The sequence below is a fragment of the Schistocerca piceifrons genome, chromosome 2, assembly GCF_021461385.2.
Source record: "Schistocerca piceifrons isolate TAMUIC-IGC-003096 chromosome 2, iqSchPice1.1, whole genome shotgun sequence".
Lineage (NCBI taxonomy): Eukaryota > Metazoa > Arthropoda > Insecta > Orthoptera > Acrididae > Schistocerca > Schistocerca piceifrons.
In genome coordinates this window covers 165593125-165616055 of record NC_060139.1, presented here as the reverse complement: position 1 = coordinate 165616055, position 22931 = coordinate 165593125, and the positions used below count along the sequence as shown (strand labels likewise).

Below are 22931 nucleotides of genomic sequence, written 5' to 3'. Positions count from 1 at the left end.
CCATATCATCAATTCAATGAAGGAACTTTTAAATGAGCAGTGTAAATGGTTATAGTTAACTACTATCTTGGGTTGTATTAAAATTTCATGATTAGAATCAATAAATCTTAAATTGACTCAGAAGTGAATTACTCTGGTTAGCTTCGACCTTTAGATTAGGTATATATTCTATATTAATTGCAGCCAGGAGCATATTACTTTTATTAATTTAGTGAAACTATGAAATTTCACTGAAGGAAATGTAAAGTCAGAATGTAAGTTCCTAGCTTCTTCTATTAGCTCTTAAATTCAGTTAATATTTCTAACATATATATATATATACTTGTAGTATGATAAAATGTTACATTTTCACATATAAAAATAATATGTTTATAATTATACTTAAATATAAATATTTCCTTAACTTCTTCAGTGTTAGACTCCAATTATAATCCATTTAGGTATTGTAAAACAATAACAAAAATATTATACTTGAAATAAATATTAACACAGTATAAGTAAAAATATAAATCTTAAAATTTAAATCCTAACACCCCTGAATGTAGTACATTGTATAGATAAACTACGTAATCCTTGACTTCCTAAACGTCACCTCAGTCATAATAAAAAAGACTTCGATGAATAGTAATCTGTCTTCAAGGCATATATCTAATAAAATTTATTTAAATACATAAATTATATAGAGCCAACAAATGTAACAAAACACAATATACACAAAAGAAAGTAAATTATGAAAAAATCTAACATAGAAAACAGTTATCCCAAATAAGAACCTAAAATAATCATGTTAATTGAAAAAAAAAACTTTAAATACTAAGGTAAAGCAGTTATTTCACTATTACTAATTTACTTGCCGGCTCATTTTTGGTCGTTAATGTTTTTACTTTATCTTTATGTTGAAGCCACTGCTAACTCCTGTATTTGGAAATAGCAGTTTTGTTCCTTTTCGGTTTTTTCTTCGTTTCACTCGTCCGTCATATTATATCCGATACACTGTGAGGATGTACTTTACGGTGATGTTACAGGAATCCGAACGAGCATCAGAAGCAGGAGCCGGTTTTGGCGGGCTCCAAAGAGCGGAATCGTTTCCGAAGCATCGTCTGGGACGAGTACGACGCCGTGCATCAGAAGTACCTGGAAATCAGTGAGTAAAATCTCTCCACCCATTCTGGTAATTTTTCAACTCTAGTCGCGAAAGCGATGATATCTTCTGATATATTTGTTTCTAAAATGAAACACTTACTTCTCCAAAAGTGTGAAGACACGGTATTTCGTTTAGCATAAGTCTGCAACAGGACAAATTCAGGTGTGTGTTGCAACGTTCGTCCGCAACTGTCGCTAAATATATACTCAGTAAATTTTTGTGCAATTAATGGTGAAATATAGTTCTTATCAATGTAAGGGATTTACTAACCTACGTCATTCGCGTTTTATTGACGAACGACTATCTATATGCCTCGGGATTTGACAGAGTGACGGAAGTATCCTGCAAAAACTGTAAAAAGTTTTTGTGGTAGGCTGAAAGGACATAAGACTAATAAAAGACCTCTATATTAGACAGAAAGCGGCACTAAGTATTGCCGATGAGGAAACTGTTGAAACTAGCATTGGAATTGTTTCAGAAAAGGGTGGTACTAGTTACCAACGCTTTTCATTACTTATGCTGAGAAACTATCAAACAAATCATTAGAAATAGCAAGGGGGCATGACAGGACGACAAAGGATAAAGAAAGTTAAGTACGCAGCTGATCAGACGGTGTTGAGTGATTCAGAGGAGTGAAAATCATTTAAGATGGATAATGGCAAAAGTGTGTGGTTTGAGGATAAACGTAGGAAAGACGAGAGTAATGAGAATCAGCAAATAAGAAACATTCTATGGCAACCAGCGTTCTCAGACGATAAGTTGTTACGTAATTCTTGCATAATTAACTAACTGAATTAATTTTGACTGTTTACGCTGTGGAGTAAGAATTTTCTATTAATGCTTATGACCCTGCATAGGTTATTTGTACTCGTTATTTGGGGAACAGTATTAATTTTGTATGCTTTAATCTGACTGCAAAAGTTGTTGAAAGAATCTTCAGTTTGCGATAAGTATTTCTGAGCAATGAATCCCATTGACATTGTGCTAAAGTGTGTCTGGATCCGTCTTCTACACTTCAAGGGGTAGTGCCTGGAGCCAGTAACGAGTTCAGTTTACCTGCATCATGACTTCAAATCGTGGTTGAGTGCGCCGCTTCTTTCATGATGACGTGACTATAAATTTTCGTTGCTGTATTTTTTTATGCAAAGATTATTAAATTAAAGAAGAGATCCACAGTTAGTCGTTTCCTTGGGTTTAAATTATTATTGCTCACTTCTTCTCTCCAACAACTATTAACGCAGAAAAACTAGTACCGAACGCAGATCCTTGACCAATCATGTTAGACAATTTGTCGAATATTTAAAGAACAGCTGCATTTGTTTCATTAATTTTGCTCTGGTCTTCCTTGAACCGTTGACATCTTATTGCAAATGTTAAATTGATAATAAATATTAGGCTGCAAAAGACGAAATTATTCTTATCTCGATGATTAACCTAACTGAAACGAAAATTCGGGAAGATTGTTCCAGTTATGAACAACCACAACGAAACTATTGTTAACGACCACGTATTGATAAGTTGGGACTATATTTGAGTTTAGGGATGGTAAAAATGTTACTAGTCATAATAAGGCCAATCTATAAAAGAAAGAGCCAATATCAACCTAAAAAGTTTAATTTCAGGACACTTTTGGAAAAGAGCACACCTAAAACATGGGAACAACTTCAAAAAGGCATAATACAGACAGCAGAAGGAACCATTCTTCTTACCAAATAATGGAAATATGCCTGGTGGAATGGTGAGTGTGACGAACTAATCCTAACAAGACAACGAACTTGGAACATATGGAATGCAAATAAAAATGATAGAAATAGGAACTCCCTAAAAGAAGCCCAGAAGCAAACATCGAATGTCCTTATCAAAGTACAATACATGAAAGACCAACAGCCGGCCGGAGTAGCCGAGCGATTCTAGGCGTCCTTAGGTTAGTTAGGTTTAAGTAGTTCTAAGTTCTAGGGGACTGATGGCCAAAGTAGTTAAGTCCCATAGTGCTCAGAGCCATTTGAACCCAAGACCAACTTGCATCATCGAGCGAAATGGCGCAGTGGCTAGCACACTGGACTCGCATTCGGGAAGACGACGGTTCAATCCCGCGTCCGGCCATCCTGATTTAGGTTTCCCGTGATTTCCCCAAGTCGCTCCAGGCAAATGCCGGGATGATTCCTTTGAAAGGGCACGGCCGACTTCCTTCCCCGTCCTTCCCTTATCCGATGAGACCGATGACCTCGCTGTATGGTCTCCTCCCTTTAACAACTCAACCCAACCAAACCTACTAGCATCAATAGACTACAACTTGAAACAGAACAATGCTAGGGACTTTTACAAAACTTTCAAAAGTATCTTAAAGAAATACACTCCACCTAGCCTATTTCTCACGGACCCAGAAACGCAGAAAACTACATATAATAGCACAGAGAACTATGGAATACTTTCCGAATACTTTGAAGAACTATATAACTATGATCTACCGAAAGAAAAATTTAATTTCGATATTTTAAACCCAACACCACCAGACTCAAAGCCGCCAACCACAGAAGAAATGAAAGAAATCATAAAAGACCTTAAAAATAATAAAGCACCTGGAGAAGATAATATAGTTGATGAACTATGGAAGTACTCTAGTGATAACGTGATACAGTGACTACCAGAAATACTCAAAGAAATCTGGACGACACACAGCTTACCACCAAAATAGACATTTGTACTAATACATCTATTACATAAAAAAGGGAAGAAAACACATCCTAGCAATTATAGGGGAATCTCCCTCTTACCAGTGACCTAGAAGATCTATGTCTAAGGCGCTTTTAGAAAGAGCAGAAGAAATACTTGAGAAACAACTAGGGGAGTATCAGGCTGGATTTAGGAAGGGAAGGTCATGTGCAGAACAAATATTAAACTTAAAGAACATAAGACATGGGGAAATCAGGAACTTAAAATACGTAATTACTTTCGTGGATTTTAAAAAAGCCTATTATTCAGTTGACAGAAATACACTGCTTGATATCTTAAAAGAATTGTGACTCGATACTAAAACAACTAAATAATTAAAGCAACTTTGGCAAATACAAAATCGAAAGTAAAATTTAGGGGAGACCTCTCAAAATCGTTTGAAATGAAGTCAGGTGTCCGACAGGTAGATGGTTTGTCACCTGTGCTTTTCAATTGTGTGTTAGAGAAGATAGTTCGAGAATGGAGGAAGGCCATCAGTACTAAAGGGATTCAACTAGGAAGGAATCCAAACAAGTTCACTGTCGACTGTTAAGCCTTCGCAAATGACATGGCATTATTTACAGATTCACTAGATAATGCCCAAGAATAAATAAGAGAAGTGCAAAAACAAGCAGCCAAAGTAGGACTATAAATATCCTTTGGGAAAACAAAGTTCATGACAAACGTGTGATGCTCCTCAAAATACTGCAATTGACAACAATACAATACACCAAACAGATTAATTTAAATACCTAAGAGAGTGAATTACATACAATGCAAAAGAAAAGACAGCTATAGAAACTAGAGTGCACGAAATGGAAAGAGTGTTTCATATGATCAAAAACGTTTGTAACATAACATCCTTGTGGTGGAACACGAAATTATGACACTACCAAACAGTGGCCAGACCTGAAGGTCTGTATGCGGCACAGACACTTAATCTAACAAGAAATGGAGATCTCGAGAAACTACAGAAGTTCGAAAGAAGAATTTTGAGAAAGGTACTGGGAGCTAAAAGAAACGATAATTCTGAATAGAGGTTAAGACGAAACAGAGAGCTATACTCGAATACTGAAAAACTGATGTAATGAGAAAAGGACCACAGTTTTTTGGGCATGTATTCAGAATGGATAACAAAAGACTAACCAAGCGGATATTCACATCACTCAGTAACTACAAATCCAAGCCCACATGGTTCATAGAGACTGAAAAGGACATGGAAAACGGTGGAATTACAATAGCCGCAATATAAAACAGAACACATTTCAGAAAGGCTGTTCAAAAGGCAGAATTTCAGGAGAGACAGAAAACAACTAGACGAAAGTGGACTCAAGAAGAAAGGGAACAACACTCTAAAAGAATGAAGGAAATATGGAAACTAAGGAATTCTAATACATTAAAGAATAGCCAATGTTGATTTATCGTACCCTCCAAATGGGTTATTCGAAATAATAATAATAATAATAATAATAATAATAATAATAATAATAATAATAATAAGAATAAGGCAATATCGGAAGTTTATTCCTGCACTTCAGGAAAACAAGGTGATGCACGAATAAAAACAATGTTGTTATGGGTGAGTGATACTAAACGGTAGTGATTGTAATGGAGCGAGGGAAAAACGTAATTAATCACTGATACTTCCTGGCAGTTTAAAACTGTGTGCCGGACTGAGACTCGAACTCGGGACCTTTGCCTTTCGCGGGCAAGTGCTCTACCATCTGATTTACCCAAGCACGACTCACGCCCCGTCCTCACAGTTTCAATTCTGCCAGTAGCTCGCCTCCTACCTTCCAAACTTTACTGAAGCTCTCCTGCGAAACTTGCAGAACCAGCGCTCCTGGAAAAAAGGATATTGCGGAGACATGGATTAGCCACAGCCTGGGGGGTGTTTCCAGAATGAGATTTTCACTCTGCAGCGGAGTGTGCAATGATATGAAACTTCCTGGCAGATTAAAACTGTGTGCCGGACCGAGACTCGAACTCGGGACCTCTGCCTGAGTCGTGCTTGGGTAGCTCAGTTGGTAGAACACTTGCCCGCGAAAGGTAAAGTTTCTGAGTTGGAGTTTCGGTCCGGCACACAGTTCTAATCTGCCAGGAAGTTTCATATCAGGGCACACTCCGCTGCAGAGTGAAAATCTCATTCTGTAACTAGTCACTGTTTAACAGTAAAGGGTGCCTCTTTTCTCCTATTCAAAGAGCAATCGGGGTTCACTTCCACCGTTCGAGGTAAAAGTAATGCACACAAAAGTTTACTATAATTATTATACAGAGTGTTAAAACGTCGGGGCCGTGCTAAATGTCGCGATAATAGTAAGAGACAGTGACGGGGCGGATACGTATTTAAGGAAAGGGGATAAGGGGAAACTATTTGGGTGACCTGCGAGGACTATCCACTACCTGGCTACCGCTACACTGAATTCAGTGAGTGGCGCGGAAGGCGGGGGGGGGGGGGGGGGGGGCGGGCAACTTCATGGTTGGTTGGTTTTTTGGGGAAGGAGACCAGACAGCGTGGTCATCGGTCTCATCGGATTGGGGAAGGATGGGGAAGGAAGTCGGCCGTGCCCTTTCAGAGGAACCATCCCGGCATTTGCCTGAAGTGATTTAGGGAAATCACGGAAAACCTAAATCAGGATGGCCGGACGCGGGATTGAACCGTCGTCCTTCCGAATGCGAGTCCAGTGTCTAACCACTGCGCCACCTCGCTCGGTGCAACTTCATGTGACACATGTTTTGAGGGTAAAATCTGACTAGAAACACAATCATGAACTCCGTTTTTCGATATCTCTGAGACTTAAAAGTTATGCATAACTTTTTGCGTGGACACGACGCGACACAGCTGGTGTGACAGTATCACAGGCCTTGGTAATCCGCTGTGCCAGGTGCTTCACTTCACGAATATTTACTGAATACACCAAGAAGCTCACGTGTCCCCACAGGTAGAAATCTATGGGGCTTAGATCAGGTGAACGTGCGGCCACTCCACGACGACGCGCAATCCAACGTGAAACTACGTGTCATGCCAGTCTCCTATTGAGGCACCGCCCCCCCCCCCTGAATCATCCTGAAAGTACAATTGAAGTATACCATTGATACCATTGTCGTTGAGAACCATAACATGGCCACCTCATACAGCATCTGCCGACCGACGAATCGCTGGAAGCTTTCCCCAAATGCTGTACCATATCATCATTGCCACATCCTGTAGTTCTACGGGGAGACATTCACCTTCGGTTTTCCGATGAGCGTGATGACCTGCCCATTGATGTAAAAATTCACCTCTTCACTACAGAGTACGTTGTAAGCAACACTGTGATCGGTGGCATATTGTGGTGATAACACCCACTAGCAAAACTGCATCCTCGTATCAGGGTCATCTTCCGCCAGATGATGTTCGAATTAATTTTGAATGGATGCCATTTCTGTCGCTGTAGGATTCGGTGCTTACTGTTTGGAGGAACACTATGGCGTTGGGCGAGTTGCCTGATACCTTGGACATGACTCGTGGCCACTGCTGCTAGCACGGCCATCGCCGCAGCCTCATCGGTTGCTATACGGAGAAGGCCAGTACGGGGCTTATATCCCACATATCCCGTTTCTTGAAATTTTGTTATTAATTTCATGACAGCATCCTCCGTGACGTGTTGCCTCCAGGCTGTCGCTGGTTGAAGCACCTAGTAACTACCGTGGAACTCCGGCTATCAACCATTACAATCATTTCGACCCTCTCTGCTTTGGTCAGGGGCATGTTGTCCTTCACATTAACGGCACACTAATAGGTCAGGAACAAAATGTGACCAGGTTTGAGCGTGCTCCATGATGAATTACACATGTTATAACAACTAATTGATAACTATTTATCTATCAAAGATACTGCAAAATGAACATCATTGTGTTTCTCGACGAATTCTAACCTTAAAACAAGTATCAAGTGACCCCCCTCCAATCGAAGAAATGTGAGCTAAATCCAAAATGGCGGATGCGAAGATTGCAGACAGCTTCCGCAGGCCACCGAAATAGTTTCCTCCTACCCCGTCCCTGCCTCTTACCATTTTCGCGATAATTAGTGCGGTCAAGACTTTTGAGACACCTTGTAGAAAACTTATTTCTTAACATGACGAGAACAGAAAAAAACGCGGTTCCGAATAATTATAGCAACAATGGTGGAGATCTAAAGAATATTTTCGATTAATTTACGAAGAAGGCCAGTATATTGCATTGATTTTTTTGTAGTTATAATTACACGATCGGTACTCGAAAGCTGGAAGAGAAGGTTGGGATTTACAATCTGTCGACGGCGAGGCCACCAGAGACAGAGCAAAAGGTCGGATAGGACAGCAACCTCTTCCTTCCTAAGGATGCATCTTCTACAAAGGAAGCGGTGTAGGAAAAATGTAAATCTGGATGCCCGGACTTCTGAATGGGAGTCCTGAGTCGTGGCTACTGCGCCACCTTGCTCGATGTAAGCAGTGAAACGACAACATTTTAAGAGAGTTGCTGATGAACGGATCTGTGCTTCGAAAGACATTTTGTATGTAAAGTTAATGATCACAGTTTCTATGCTAATTATCATTCATTAAACTATTATTCTTCATAGTCAGCATGTAGAAACCCTCTACATCGTTTTCAACAAAAAATTAGTTTTAGATCACCTTCTTTAGGCAGCACAGTAAACGCACCAGTCAAAAAGTCTTACTGAAAGTGCAGTCTTTGTTTAAAATGCCCTTCGATCAGATTGTACTGAAATTCATTTTATATAGAAACAAGTTACACTCAGGTATTAATTTTAAATTTTTAAAGCCTATCTTGTATGGAGTGTAGTTATGTATGGAAATGAAACATGGACGATGAATAGTTTTGACAAGAAGGGAATAGAAGCTTTCGAAATGTGGTACTACAGAAGAATGCTGAAAATTAGATGGTAGATCACATAATTAATGAAGAGGTATTGAATAGAATTGGGGAGAAGAGGAATTTGTGGCACAACTTGACTAGAAGAAGGGATCGGTTGGTAGGACATGTTCTGAGGCATCAAGGGATGACCAATTTAGTACTGGAGGGCAGCGTGGAGGGTAAAAATCGCAGAGGGAGACCAAGAGATGAATACACTAAGCAGATTGAGAAGTATGTAGGCTGCAGTAGGTATTGGGAGATGAAGAAGCTTGCACAGGGTAGAGTAGCATGGAGAGCTGCATCAAACCAGTCTCAGGACTGAAGACCACAACAATAATATTCGTAACTGTGAACCCTAATAAAGTCATCATAATTAATAATACGATTTTTGCTTGTATTACCAAAATCCAAGTACACTGGGAGTTCTTACAACAAGAAAAGTTTAGTGACTAGAAAATGCACTGTGACATCGAGACGAATCCTATTTTGCATTTGACAAGGCAGTAGCGGATATGACAAGTACTTGGAAGCCACGTGAAAAGAAAATTGCACTGTACATACTGAAAGCCTGTTACCAAAGAAGGAATGAAAATGACCAAAATCCAACTGATACGTAGTGGACCCAAGAAACTTGAAACGCCATGCACAGCTGAAACCAACTCCATACAATACGTACCAGAAGAGGAAACGTCTCAATGTTATAAACACAAGGCACAAATACTGTCAACAAAGGAATCCACAGGAATGATGACTAAGTAACATACAACAAAAAAAAAAGGACTTATCAGGTCACAGACTTTGTAAAAATAACTATGCCGCTCGTTGGCTCTTAGTGTTGCTCTCCCATATCGAAGCCGCCATTTGCAGTGCAACACTGTTTTTGCACTTAGTAAATCATGACAAATATGTGATATAACTACATACACAATCACTTAATACATGCAAATAACATTCATATTGAATCTGTATGCCCGCTATTAGAAGAAAGTGTGAAAACGGAGTTGCTAGTGCAAGTTATATATTGGAGACTAGCTGTTGACCACAGCTGTGCTTTGAAGTCAGTAGTTTTGTTACGGTGTGAAGGTGGGTAAGTAAGCTACTGCATGCACGATAATATCAGCTGCCCTAATGTTTCTGCCTGTTTGGGTAAATGTAGCTCATCAGGTACGCCCTCCCCCCCCCCCCCCCTCCCCGCCCTCGCTCAGTCGGTGCCAACACATCATGCAGCTGCATGCACAGTGTCTGCCGAACAGTGCATGCGGAAGGGCATGGGCGGGAGCGAGCATCCATACATCGTGCTTTTGAAGTAGCTATACTGTCTGTACATTATACAACGTGTACCTTATGCAACAAAAAATGTAGAAGTATGGATTAAACATGAATGACTGTATAAGCATTGTATTTGTTGTATCCTAGCCAGTAATGCCACCCGAGCCCGCTGCCAAAAGGTTGGCAGCATCAAAGTTCGGACGCCGTCCGCATAAGCAGCGCCAGCGAGAGAGGAAATCGCCGCAAGTCTGCGCGCGCCACCGCTGGCTTCTGGCTTCTTAAGCGCTGGAGTCGCGAGCGCTAGGACAGTTCTGTATTCGCCGCTCAGTTGTATACTCGCCACCGATTTGTGTACTTGCTAGTCAGTTGTGTGTTCATCGCGGCAGAGTTGTTGTTTGTCGTCAGCCGACGCTGACCTAGCCGCTCCGACTCGAACTAGACAGATTTCTGTAGACACCGAGTTCACTACTGTGTTACTGTATCTTCATTAATAAAAGATAAGTACCGACTTTTATTTAATATGAGTGTTTGGGCTTTCATCTTTCTGTTCACTATTCCAGCGGACCGGTCGGCCCGCAACTGTATTAGTGAACACTGGTACTATAAACAAATTGGTATTACGAAATTTATTTCACTCTTTATTTGTCAGGGGAGAAACTTTTCGACTCCCCTCGTAAGACAGTAGCACTGTTATCACAGAAGAAATTCCAAAAAAGTTATGTGGCCTAAAAAGTTGATATTTCTAAAAAAATCTAAATATTCGCCAAACCTTCTGTTTTACTGCCATAATTATAGATCAGTTTTAATGAAAGTGTTGTAACTAATCTCTGTTCAAATGGTTCTAATGGCTCTGAGCACTATGGGACTCAACTGCTGTGGTCATCAGTCCCCTAGAACTTAGAACTAATTAAACCTAACTAACCTAAGGACATCACACACATCCATGCCCGAGGCAGGATACGAACCTGCGACCGTAGCAGCAGCGCGGCTCCGGACTGGAGCGCCTAGTACCACACGACCACCGCGGCCGGCCACTAATCTCTGTATGTAGTTTCATTGGCATTGGTGTAATAGTTTCACAGAAAGCTGTACGTAAAGCTCAAAACTTCATACTTTCGGGTATATGCATTTAACGTTTTTGGTACACTCTTTCCAACCTGCATGCAATGTTAAAACTCGCCAGGTCTTCAGTTTTTCTAGCAGACACAACATTGCGCGTCATAGTTTAGAAAATTCTCTTCCTTTCCTGTTAATATGCACCAGACATACAGAAATCATACATAATCTGGTTCAGGAAGGACTGGGGAGTAACTTAACACAATGAAAAAAATTCGTTATTTCAATGGATTTTCACTTCCTGATAACCTTAAATCGTAAGCCAATCCTGATGTTTGTCCCTACAGACGGCGGCCTTCAGTTTGGGAACATTTCCTCACTTCTCCGCCACGGCGTGATTTGGACTTGAGTTAAACGTTCAAAGTGTGAAACAAACCAGTCGTCATTCGCACGACGCTTAAATCGCCACCAGCGTGTGACAAGACATGGAAATCAGTAGGATAAGTGACCAAAACAGATGCCTTAACAAGTCTAGAGAAACTGCCAAATCCAGAAGACCATTACACACACACACACACACACACACACACACACACACACACACACACACAACACTTATATCATCAAAATTTCACATTCGGCAAATGGTAAACCGTTCAACACTTCCCAGCAACATTCAATATTTTCCAATAATATAAAGTAAACGTGTGCCAACAGCTTTAAAACCAACAAGCACTCTTGCAGAAAAGCATCTACAAATACTGTAAGTAAAACTTTGGCCTGTTATTACATTACAGAACCCCAGAACTAACCTGTAAAGCTGTGCCTAGTACGTAAAGTGATTCAGTATAGACATAAATACGTATATACTGCAGGCCACTGATGATACTTTTTAATAAATAAATACTCTTTGTTATGATAAAACTGGTTTTATTCAGTCGCACACTGACGGACATAACCTGAAAATAGCGTAATACAACAGCAGATATCACGTAATACTATTGCAGCCTCTGAATAAATTCAGCAGAACAAGCACATTTCGATTAACTTAAGAGTCGTTAACTGTTGCAATGGTGTCTAAGTATAGAAGCAGAAAATGTGTACAACAATCATTTGTAGTTTATGCTACCAGTTACTTTTATTTGCTTTATGTTTAATTTAACATACTGAAACGCGTTGCAAGCGTATTTTGCTCATCTTCGTGAATATCGCTTTAAAGAAGCAATAACCGATATTCATCCGCACGCTGAAAGGTCACCATACTGTATTTATTGTATGCTGTTTAGGTGTGTGTAGAAATGTTTGTGCAGGGATTCCGTACAAGTCAGTGTCAGATTAAGCAGTGCAGTAGTAGTAGTAGTAGTAGTAGTAGTAGTAGTAGTATCATATTAAGCAGTGCAATAGTGTAACGTTACGGAACAGCTCCGCCAGTGCACCAACGATGCAAATTACGCTTCGGGACTCATAACTCGTAGGTGAAGAACTTACATACGAGGACGAATCAGAAAGTCCTTGCCCTAAGTTTTTTAGCCAGTTGCGGTCTCTAAATGCGAAGTCAGCAAATCGATTCCCAGCTGTGATCTTGCTTGGACCGGCCCGGCCTTGTCTTCCCGCAGCTCCACGGCACGGTGCTGCATTCATTTGTTGAAGATGGCGGTTGTGCTTCACACGTGCACGGTCTAAGAGCAACGAAGTGTGATCCGTTTTCTTTGGAGCAAGAGACGAACGCCCTTCGAAATCCGCAGGGGAATGCAGCTCACGTTTAGGGAAAATTGTCTCGGTTGGAGGTGTGTAAGGGGGTGGTGTTGTGAGATCGCAAAAGACCGTGAAGACCTGCATGACAATGAGCGATCGGGGAGGTCGCTTTCGTCGCTTACTGACGGCGACATTTCTCGCGTGGATGCAGTGCTAAAACATGTTCTGGGAGCTTCGCATTTCTTAAGGAAGTGTTCACGACATTGTTCCAGGGTCCTAAGGGCACCGTCGGTGGGTGCCTAAGCAGTTGGATGATACGGTGATGCTTTGCCGAGGGTGACAGTTTCCTGGACACATTGTTACCGCTAAAAAACGTGGGTGCAGCATTTCACGCCGGAATAAAAGAAACAGCAGAGCATGATGTGGAAAAATCCTGCAAAGAAAAAACAATCCGTTCTGGGATAGCAGTTTACCAGTATTGCTAGATATCATGCCAATAGGTGGAACCATCAATGCCGACAGTTATTGTTGTGCACTGGTACGTCTGCAGGCCGCCATCAGAACGAAGCGCCGAGGGATTTTTGATCTGGACAACGAAAATGTGAGGCCACATGTGGCTATCAGAACCCCCCGAAAAGCTCCCGTCATTTCACTGGTAGATTCTGGACTACCCACCATAACAGTACGGACCTGTTAACCAGTGATTTTCACGTTTTAGATCCGATGAAGAGGGTCATGCCAGGACAGCGATTCACGTCCAGTGACTAAGCCGGACAACAATCCAACAGTTGTTCCACAGTCAGTCGGACAAATTCAACCACAGCGGCATGTCAGATTTAATGCAGCGATGGGACAAATGTCTGAAATAGTCTGGGGACTATGTGGAAATATAGTGTAAGGTAGAAAGACTAATACGTATATTTATAACTGTCTGTACGTAAATTACGTCCGGTAATACAAAAGGGGCAAAGAATTTCTGGTCACTCTGGTATAATAAATGCATCACACGATTATCGCACCATAACAACAACCTGCATCGCAAACAGGCTGTGATGTCAGTCACAACAAGCGACGAGACACACGTCCACGCTAACGAGCAGTGAACAAACTAGTTCTACGGTAATGTAGACTAAGACATTTTATCTTCAAGTAATAGTTTTCTGCATGCATAAACGCCTAATGATGAGCAAAACATGGATGAAACGCACTGCAGTATGTTAAATTAAACATCAGACGAATAAAAGTGACCGGTAGCAGAAAATACAGATAGTTAACTTACGGCTTCTGTATCTGAGTGTTACAGTGGAGAAATTTTGGAAAAGATGGTCTAAAACCGTAGCTGTACCAGTCAGCACTTGCACTGACTCTCCATTTAAATTCCATGTCATGTCATAGAAACTTACAACTCGGTGCTTTCTGCACCAGCTGCGCCTGATGTCTCATTCAGCTACTCGTAGGATTGCTGCTGACGTCTATTTGGTCAGCTCATTTCTGCACGCCCAGACAGCTTCGATAACAGACTCGGTGTCGCGCCGTCTGATGTTTGGCAGGCCGAAACCGATAGCAGAGCGCGAATATTTGGTTTCGCATTCGCTCTTGGGGAGTGTACTCTGTCCCACTCCGAATTCTATAGTAAATATCGATGACCCATCCTACCAATCTCTTAGGTCTCAGCACCTGGCGGAACTTGTGTGGTGAACAGGAATGGGGACCCCGAGAGGCTCTCACTTCTGGCTTGTGCGACGATGATAGTGCGACTAACACTTCGTGACGTGGTGGTGGCTCCTAAAGATAGTCTCCACGTCTGTGCATGGTAGGCAGCGAACAACGTGAAGTTCATCAAGCTAGTCATCATCTCGAGAACTCCTCCTGCTAGTTCATGGGAAATGCTGGAACGTCTAGCATATAGAGTCACTTCACCGTTATATTCGCGGAATCGAGTGCAGTCTTCCCATCTGTGCGTGGTAGGCAGCGAATAACGTGAAGTTCACCAAGCTAGGCCATCGTCTCGAGAACACCTTCAGCTAATTCATGGCAAGTGCTGGAACATCTAGCATATAGAGTCATTTCACCGTTCTATTCACGGAATCGAGTGCTATTACTGCGAATGCCATAAATCCCAATGATCAACTCCCAAGGTGGGATGAAACGCTGGGGTATTTTAAAAGGGACCAGCGTCGGTGTATGACGTGAGTTCGGTTCGCTGTGACCGAATGTATCCTGCTTATCCTCTGCTGTCAGTGATCCTCGTTCTGTTACCTTCACTTAACAATCCGTTATAGGCTGTTAACTGCTGCTCAGATTCTCGCTATGCTTTCATACATAGGAATATTAATTTTTATTACATCTTATGTTCTAACAAATATGTCTTTCTCTCTCAACTTTGGTGTTCTATGTCTTTCATCTTTCTGATTTCCTGTCTCTGTCATCTTTCTGCTGAATATGTACTCGTCTATCAGCAGGTGGTGTCGGTGTTGCCATGTGTGTCCAGGTCTGACCTACCTGCGATATTACTGGTTCGCTTCCGCTTCAGATTGTCTTAACTCTTCTTCGTATTGCCTGTGGCATTGCAGATGACTTTTTAACAAAAAGTTGTGATTCATATCCCTTACTTCTTTGCACCGTAATAATACAATGACCACCAGCACAAATTTTTAGTAGTAGAAATAAAATTACCATGTTCAGAGAGCCAACAAACACTCCATCCCCCTCACACACACGCATACACACAACCGCACATGCGCAATCACATATTAAATGGGCTTGCAAATGACAGCCAGTCCCGAAGTGGTAATTGAAAATTACATCAAGTGAATCTAATAGTCACGTGAATAAATTCCTAAGGCAAAGAACTGCGGCGAGTGTCAACACCGCAGCAACACCATAAAACTATATACAATCTATAAATTATGGTGAAACTCTGGTATCATGGAACTAATAATAACAATTTTGTATCTACGTTCCAACACATTACAGAAGTAACAATAACACACAAAAAAGCATTTAGTAGGTCACGTGTAACTAACAGCTCCGAGAGAGACCAGCTCAGCAACGTAGTAAATTACATGTTTTCGATGATAGGGTTACAGCCGAAATTACGGCTAAGTTAAAATGTAATTATAGCTGTCACGTAAAGGTAAGCGTAATAAGAACTGTAGTGACAATATCTACTAATTCTAAGTTCACGTTTATTCATGGTCATATTTTCAGAAGCAATTAAAAGGACTACTGCTGAATCCGCCACAGTGGTAAAGTTGGAGGGTTGTTCAATAAGTAATGCCCCACATACTTTTCTCGGAACGTATGTATTGTTAAGAGTCAGAATTTGGTGACAGTATACATCTACCTGTCTTGTCCGCCACGGTGGTAAAGTAGGAGGGTTGTCCAATAAGTAATGCCCCACATATTTTTCTCGGGACATATGTATTGTTAAGAGTCAGAATTTGGTGACAATATAAATCTACATGTTTTGTCTACATGTCTTGTCTTCGTTCTCTATATAAGCGGGCAATGCACGCCAGCGGAACCATTCCGCTGTGAGCTCTATCTGCAATAGCATTGAAGCACTATGCCTCGTCGTCGTGTGTATCGTCAACGCCGCCACCCCATGCCTGTCTTACAAACATATTATTAGCCTCGAGAATAATCTTGGAGGAAATGGAACGGCCCAAGCTGTGATATTGAATGGAGCTATATTCCTCTGCGGAAATTCTGGTAGTGGTTGATTTACACTAGCCGTTGTTCGTTGTGAAAACGCTTCCCTTCCTGGACTTGAATCTTTCGCCGACCGAGATGTTATCGCCTTCAAAACATGGCATTGTGGTAGTCAAGACATGCGGTCTCCATCACGTTCTATGGCAATACGCCGACGTTGTGGAAGAACATGTATTCCCTGCTGGTCAAGGCTCCTGTCCTGAAGGCATAGCCATGTTTTCTCTGCATGACATGACACTCTCTTCATCTTCAAAGTGTGTTCCCACTAGAGAATCTTTAAGCGGCCCAAAGAGATGGAAATCCTAGGGGCCAGGTCTGGACTGCAGGGTGGATGAGGCAATGATGTCCAGTGGCTGTGACAGGGCATCCCGAGCTTGGTTGATAATGGAGCTCTGTTTCTGCATTTCCTGAGCCTGCAAATTTCTTAACCCATCGCCCAACTGTATTCCTATCAACTCCTATCGCCATACACTGCACACACACATTTATGGATTTTCGCTACGGTTTCTTTTCCTGCACACAAGACTTCAATAACAGCACGCTGCTTATAAAGTGAGTCGCATGTAAACACCTTTTGACGCTGTACTACGGCTCTGCCGTCTGCCAGAAGGGTTCGAAACTTCACCGGCGCTCAGAACAAACATCAAATGTGAAGCACCAACAAGGACGTTTGGCTGTGTATATTAATGGCTTTTTAAAAAAAATGTGGGGCATTACTTATTGAACGACGCTCGTGTACCTGAAAACAAGTATTCTGTTGCTACAAAATGGTGGACTGTCTTAGTTTTTCACAGCTTTCCCCATTTTCGTATTAGTATGATGTTTGTTCCGACTACTGGCCCAGGTATTGTCATGCATATAATTTGGACACTTTGTTGAGCATACTTGCACTTTAAATTATCAGATTTGATAGGTAGTTTAATGTACGTGTGGTGGGTATGATCGCACCGAGAACATTTGAAAATGAGTGTTGACTGAGTGAAGATTTTCGTCTATGGGTTTCAAAATATATTATTTTCCTGTTGGGCACTGTTGTCCTATGCGTACACGAATTTTTCGCACACTTATGGCAATGTTTTGTGCCATTCACTCTTGGACGACCTCCTCTCCTGTGCTAACTTTTTTATTGAAGAGAAGCGCTTACCCCAGGGCCCTCAGTTATTTGTTGGATGTATTCCAATCTCTGCCTTTCCCAATGGATTTTGCCCTCTAATGCTGCCTCACTGCTACCTTGGAAGTTCTTCCGTGGTGTGTTAACATTTGTTCTGTTATATTTTCCCTTTCTCTAGAGGAAGAGCTGTAAAACCGTGGTTACGTCGCTGCCAACTTCAACAAGCAAATGGTTTGTGAACATCGCTTTGCATTTTATCGTGCTTTGCTTCAAGTTTTTTTCTTTTTTTTTTGAAAAGAATCTGGAAACTGGTCCATCCAGGGTTCCATTCCGACTCCCAACACCCCAAAAACGATCGGTAATCCCAAATATCATATGTCAGATTAGCTTTCGCAGAAGCACGAAATGCGGGTGTAGGTTGCCAGCCCTGCGAGGAGGAGGCCACACTTGTTCCCCGCACGAGCACCACCTCTCTCCAGCAGTCCGTCTTTAGCCCATTAAGAGACACTGTTAAATATATATCGTCTTGTCTTTTCTTATGCCTTTGTCGCACAACAGGGCAGGGTCGGGACATAGTTATTAACTGATTTGGAATGGTTAATTTAATGGGTGGTCGGAAGCCCTTCTTGTGACCAGCTTGTACCCCCCCCCCCCCGTTCCCCCCCGGATGAATTGTGTGTTCCCCGACTGTCTGCGAGTAGTGTTACTCTTGTGGAAGTGACCGTAAGTTTACTTATGTTCAAATCGTGTATCTAAGAGTGTAACAGCCCGTTATTGACTTAGCAGATTGTAGGAAACAACCTGATAACAGCATCTAGGCAGGTCAGAACACCAACCCACGACATTAATCTTCTGGTCGGATTCGATCTGAGGACGACGCACCTCTTCGTCCTGGAAGCGGCGCGTTAACATGCTCGGTTATCTGGGCAGGTACAGTGTTAAACACATGTCCCACGGGTGAACAGGAATTAACACGTATCATTGTGTTTCTCCTGTTTCATTGGTAAACTTATTTACTACCCAGTACCTTTTGACAGGCCAAAAATACATAATAAATTGAGCAGATGTATTCATGCCATTTCCAAAGAATACATGCTGACTTGTATTTTAATGTTGTGCTGGAAAAAACCTTTTGTCACTTAGTGTTAGTATTGCGGTTGACGTCCATGTTAATGTATTCGCCCTGTACTCAGTGTTTTCCACAAACTGCTTTATGCACACGGAACACCTCATTTCTTACTTTATTAGTTCATATAATTTTCAGTGTATTTCTGTAATAACACCACCGAATGAACGCTTCAACTCTTCTTTTCTGGTTTTTCCAAGTTCATGATTAGCGTGCATATACAGCTGCGCTCCAGATGTACATTCTCACAAGTTTCTACCTCAAATTAACGCATATATTTGATGCTAGTAGACTATCTTAGAGAGGAGTTTTTTGATTTTTCCTGTATTAGCCTGCATCTTTTACCGTCTTTGATTCGTCCGTCATTATTTTGCTACCAAGGCGGCAGAATTGCTTCATATCATCTACTACATACTTCCCAGATCTGATAAATTTATCACTCATCTTATTTCTGGTATTGTTCATTACTTTCATCTATGTGTTGTTTACTGTCAATCCATATTCTCTTCTCATTAAATTGTGGATTCCTTTCACTGAGGATAGCTGTGTCGTTAGTGATCCTTATCATCGATGTCTTTTCATCGCGAATTTGAATCCCACTCCTCAACCTTTCTTTTACTTCTGTCATTGCTTCTTGGATAAACATCTTGAAGAGTCTGGAAAAAAAATTGCACAGATGTCCTGCGCCCATTTTAACACAAACAATCCGCTTTCACTAGAACGTCATCAAAAAAATACACTCACTGAAAACAATTCGAAACACCAGGAAGGAGATGTGCAAACTAAACGAAAATTGGTAGGGATGTTTCTACCTCTGAGAGGTGATATATATTCAAATTTCGCGTCAGTCGCGTAAGAGTGGCGCTAGTAGCACCACTATGAGGATGCAAATTAGGTTTGCATTAAATATACGCTATTATGGTCGTGAGCGTTAGTTAGCTTTGAGATTGGACGTGGTGAGTTGTGTCAATCAAGAATGCCTTTGAGTCTACAAAAACGCCATTATCAACATCTCCCTCGGTTTGAACGAGGTCGTGTAATAGGGCTACGAGAAGCTGGATGTTCCTTCTGAGATATTGCAGAAAGACGTGGCAGCACTGTAGCCACTATACGTGACTGCCTACAGCGGTGGTTACGAGAGTGAACGGTCGGAAGAAGAGCTGGCTCCGGACGGCCACGTGGCACTACCGAGAAAAGATCATCGTGTTCGGTGTATGGCTCTGGCGCATCGTACTGCATCTGTAGCAGCAACTTGAGCGCCAGTAGGCACCATACCTACTGAACGAACTGTTACAAATCTATTACTTCACGGACAGCTCCGAGCCAGACACCCTGTAGTGTGCATTTCACCGCCGTTTCCGGCTTCAGTGGTGCCAAGCAACAGCTCATTGGAGGGCAGGATGGAGGTCTGCAGTGTTTTCTGATGAAAACTGGTTCCTCTTCGGCATCAGTGGTGGTCGTATTGGGTTAGAAGTAGGCGAGTTGAGGACCTGCATCCAACCTGTCTGCGTGCTAGATATACAGGACCTACAACTGGAGTTATGGTCTGGATTGTGATTTCACATGATAGCAGGAGCACTCTCATGATTATTCCACATGCCCTGACATGATTATCCCACATGCCCTGACTGCAAAGTTGTACGTCGGTTTGGTGATTCGACCAGTTGTGCTCCATTCATAAACAAAATTCTAGGGGTGTTTTTCAACAGGATAATGCTCACCCACAGACTGCTGTTGTAATCCAACAGGCCCTACAGACTGTCGACATATTGCCTTGGCCTCCTCCATCATCAGATCCATCTCCAATCGCGCTCATATATGACATCATCGGACGACAACTCTAGCACCATCCAGAACCAGCACTTTCCGTCTTTGTATTGACCCGCCAAGTGCAACAGGCGTGGAGTTCCTTCCCAAAAATTGGACTCCAACACATGTACAACACAATTCTTGCACATTTGGTTGCTTGCATTCAACATTCTGGCAGTTACACCAGTCATTAATGTACAAGCATTTCACATTTGCAATGGTTTATTTCATGCGTACATTAACTTGTGCTCTTGCAATGATAACTATTTATATATGTTACCTAGGCGAATATATTCTCGAAATTTCATTACTCTACATTAATTATTTTTTCGCGTTGCGATATTTTTCAGTCGATATATGTTCAAAATTGTAATTCAGTCAGAGCCAGCAAAGGACTTGGAAGAGCAGTTGAACGGAATGGATAGTGTCTTGAAAGGAGGATATAAGATGAACATCAACAAAAGCAAACGAGGATAATGGAATGAAGTCGAATTAAGTCGGGTGATGTTGAGGGAATTAGATTAGGAAATGAGACACTTAAAGTAGTAAAGGAGTTTTGCTATTTGGAGAGCAAAATAACTGATGATGGTCGAAGTAGAGAGGATATAAAATGTAGACCGCCAATGGAAAGGAAAGCGTTTCTCAAGAAGAGATATTTGTTAACATCGAGTATAGATTTAAGTGTCAGGAAGTCGTTTTTGAAAGTATTTGTATGGAGTGGAGCCATGTATGGAAGTGAAACATGGACGATAAATAGTTTGGACAAGAAGAGAATAGAACCTTTCGAAATGTGGTGCTACAGAAGAATGCTGAAGATTAGATGGGTAGATCACATAGCTAATGAGGAGGTACTGAATAGGATTGGGGAGAAGAGGAGTTTGTGGCACAACTTGACTAGAAGAAGGGATCGGTTGGTAGGACATGTTCTGAGGCATCAAGGGATCACCAATTTAGTATTGGAGGGCAGCGTGGAGAGTAAAAATCGTAGAGGGAGACCAAGAGATGAATACACTAAGCAGATTCAGAAGGATGTTGGCTGCAGTAGGTACTGGGAGATGAAGCAGTTTGCACAGGATAGAGTAGCATGGAGAGCTGCATCAAACCAGTCTCAGGACTGAAGACCACAACAACAACAACAACAACATGTTGAAAGGGCTCTAAGCACTATGGGACTTAGCATATGAGGGCATCAGTCCCCTAGGCTTACAAGTACTTCAACCTAACCAACCTAAAGACATCACACACATCCATGCTCGAGGCAGGATTCGAACCTGCGACCGTAGCAGCAGCGCGGTTCCAGACTGAAGCCCTCGAATCGCTCGGCCACGGCGGCCGGCCTTCTGTCGATATATGTACTCCGCTGAAGTGAGCTACCTCGTGACAGAGGCAAATCTGAGTATGGTCGGCGACTGTCCCTTGTTCCCGAGGATACGAAGATGTATTAGGGGGGTTTTCGGGTAAGATTAGAGTGGCTGGCCGTATGCGCCGGTCGGATGGACAGGAGGGCGGAGGATATTGGTTCGCCAAGTCAGCTGCTCTCCGGAAAGGCCTCCCTCTTGACTTTATTTGCCCTCCAATCTCATTCAATTTCATCCAATATAGTTGTTACGTCTCGCAAATTATCCGGAGAATCCGTTGCGAATATAATGAAAAGTAAGACAAAGAAATGCCTCCGCAATAAGGGGACGCGAGAGAACGACTGTGCGTGAAACGTAATTCAAGGACTTAATCGCATTTCGCGTCATCCCTGCGAATAAGAAATTCTTCTTCCGTGTCACGGCGCCTGAATGAAACGATCGGAAGCCGATATTTCTCATCTGAATTTTTCTGCACTGTAGCTAGGAACAGAATGTTATATCTCGGTACGACGGGAAGGGTCTTGCTGCATAAAGCTCCATATTTATTTGTCGTCGTCTCTGCGTATATCGACAGTTCAACTATTGACTCAGTAGGATATGTGAGTTACGGCGGATACATGCTCAGTATGAGGCAGCTACAAGTACTATTGAAATTTCTTACGTCTCAGGCTGAGTTCCTCACGAATGCACCAAATTATCTCAGTGGAATAAAGAAGATGAAACGCTGAACGTATACAGGGCAAAATAGTTTCAACAACCACCACCCGTCACCCCCATTTTCGTCTCACACACGCACACACACACACACACACACACACACACACACACACACACGCACACGCACACGCACGCACGCAAGATCACTCTTAATGCAGAATTGGTTAAATCCACTGTACTAATCAAGGCATAAATAGAACACATGAAACCACATTTTCAGTTCGACGTAACTACACATGAAAAGTAAGTGCCTGTCTGTTTCAGTATTACAAATTATACAGCCGCAACAAGGAATCTTGCGAAATTGTAACGATTTGGCTAAAT

General features: G+C 42.0%; 1 protein-coding gene across 1 annotated transcript in view; it reads left to right on the top strand.

Annotated features, from left to right (window-relative positions):
- LOC124775219 (neuroligin-2-like) overlaps positions 1-22931 on the top strand; it is a gene marked incomplete at both ends in the record, with an annotated part of 253190 nt that overhangs the window by 188043 nt on the left and 42216 nt on the right. Inside the window, one exon of the mRNA XM_047250057.1 lies at positions 1026-1144. Coding sequence (XP_047106013.1) covers positions 1026-1144 — 119 coding nt within the window. The remainder of the gene's footprint in view (positions 1-1025; positions 1145-22931) is intronic.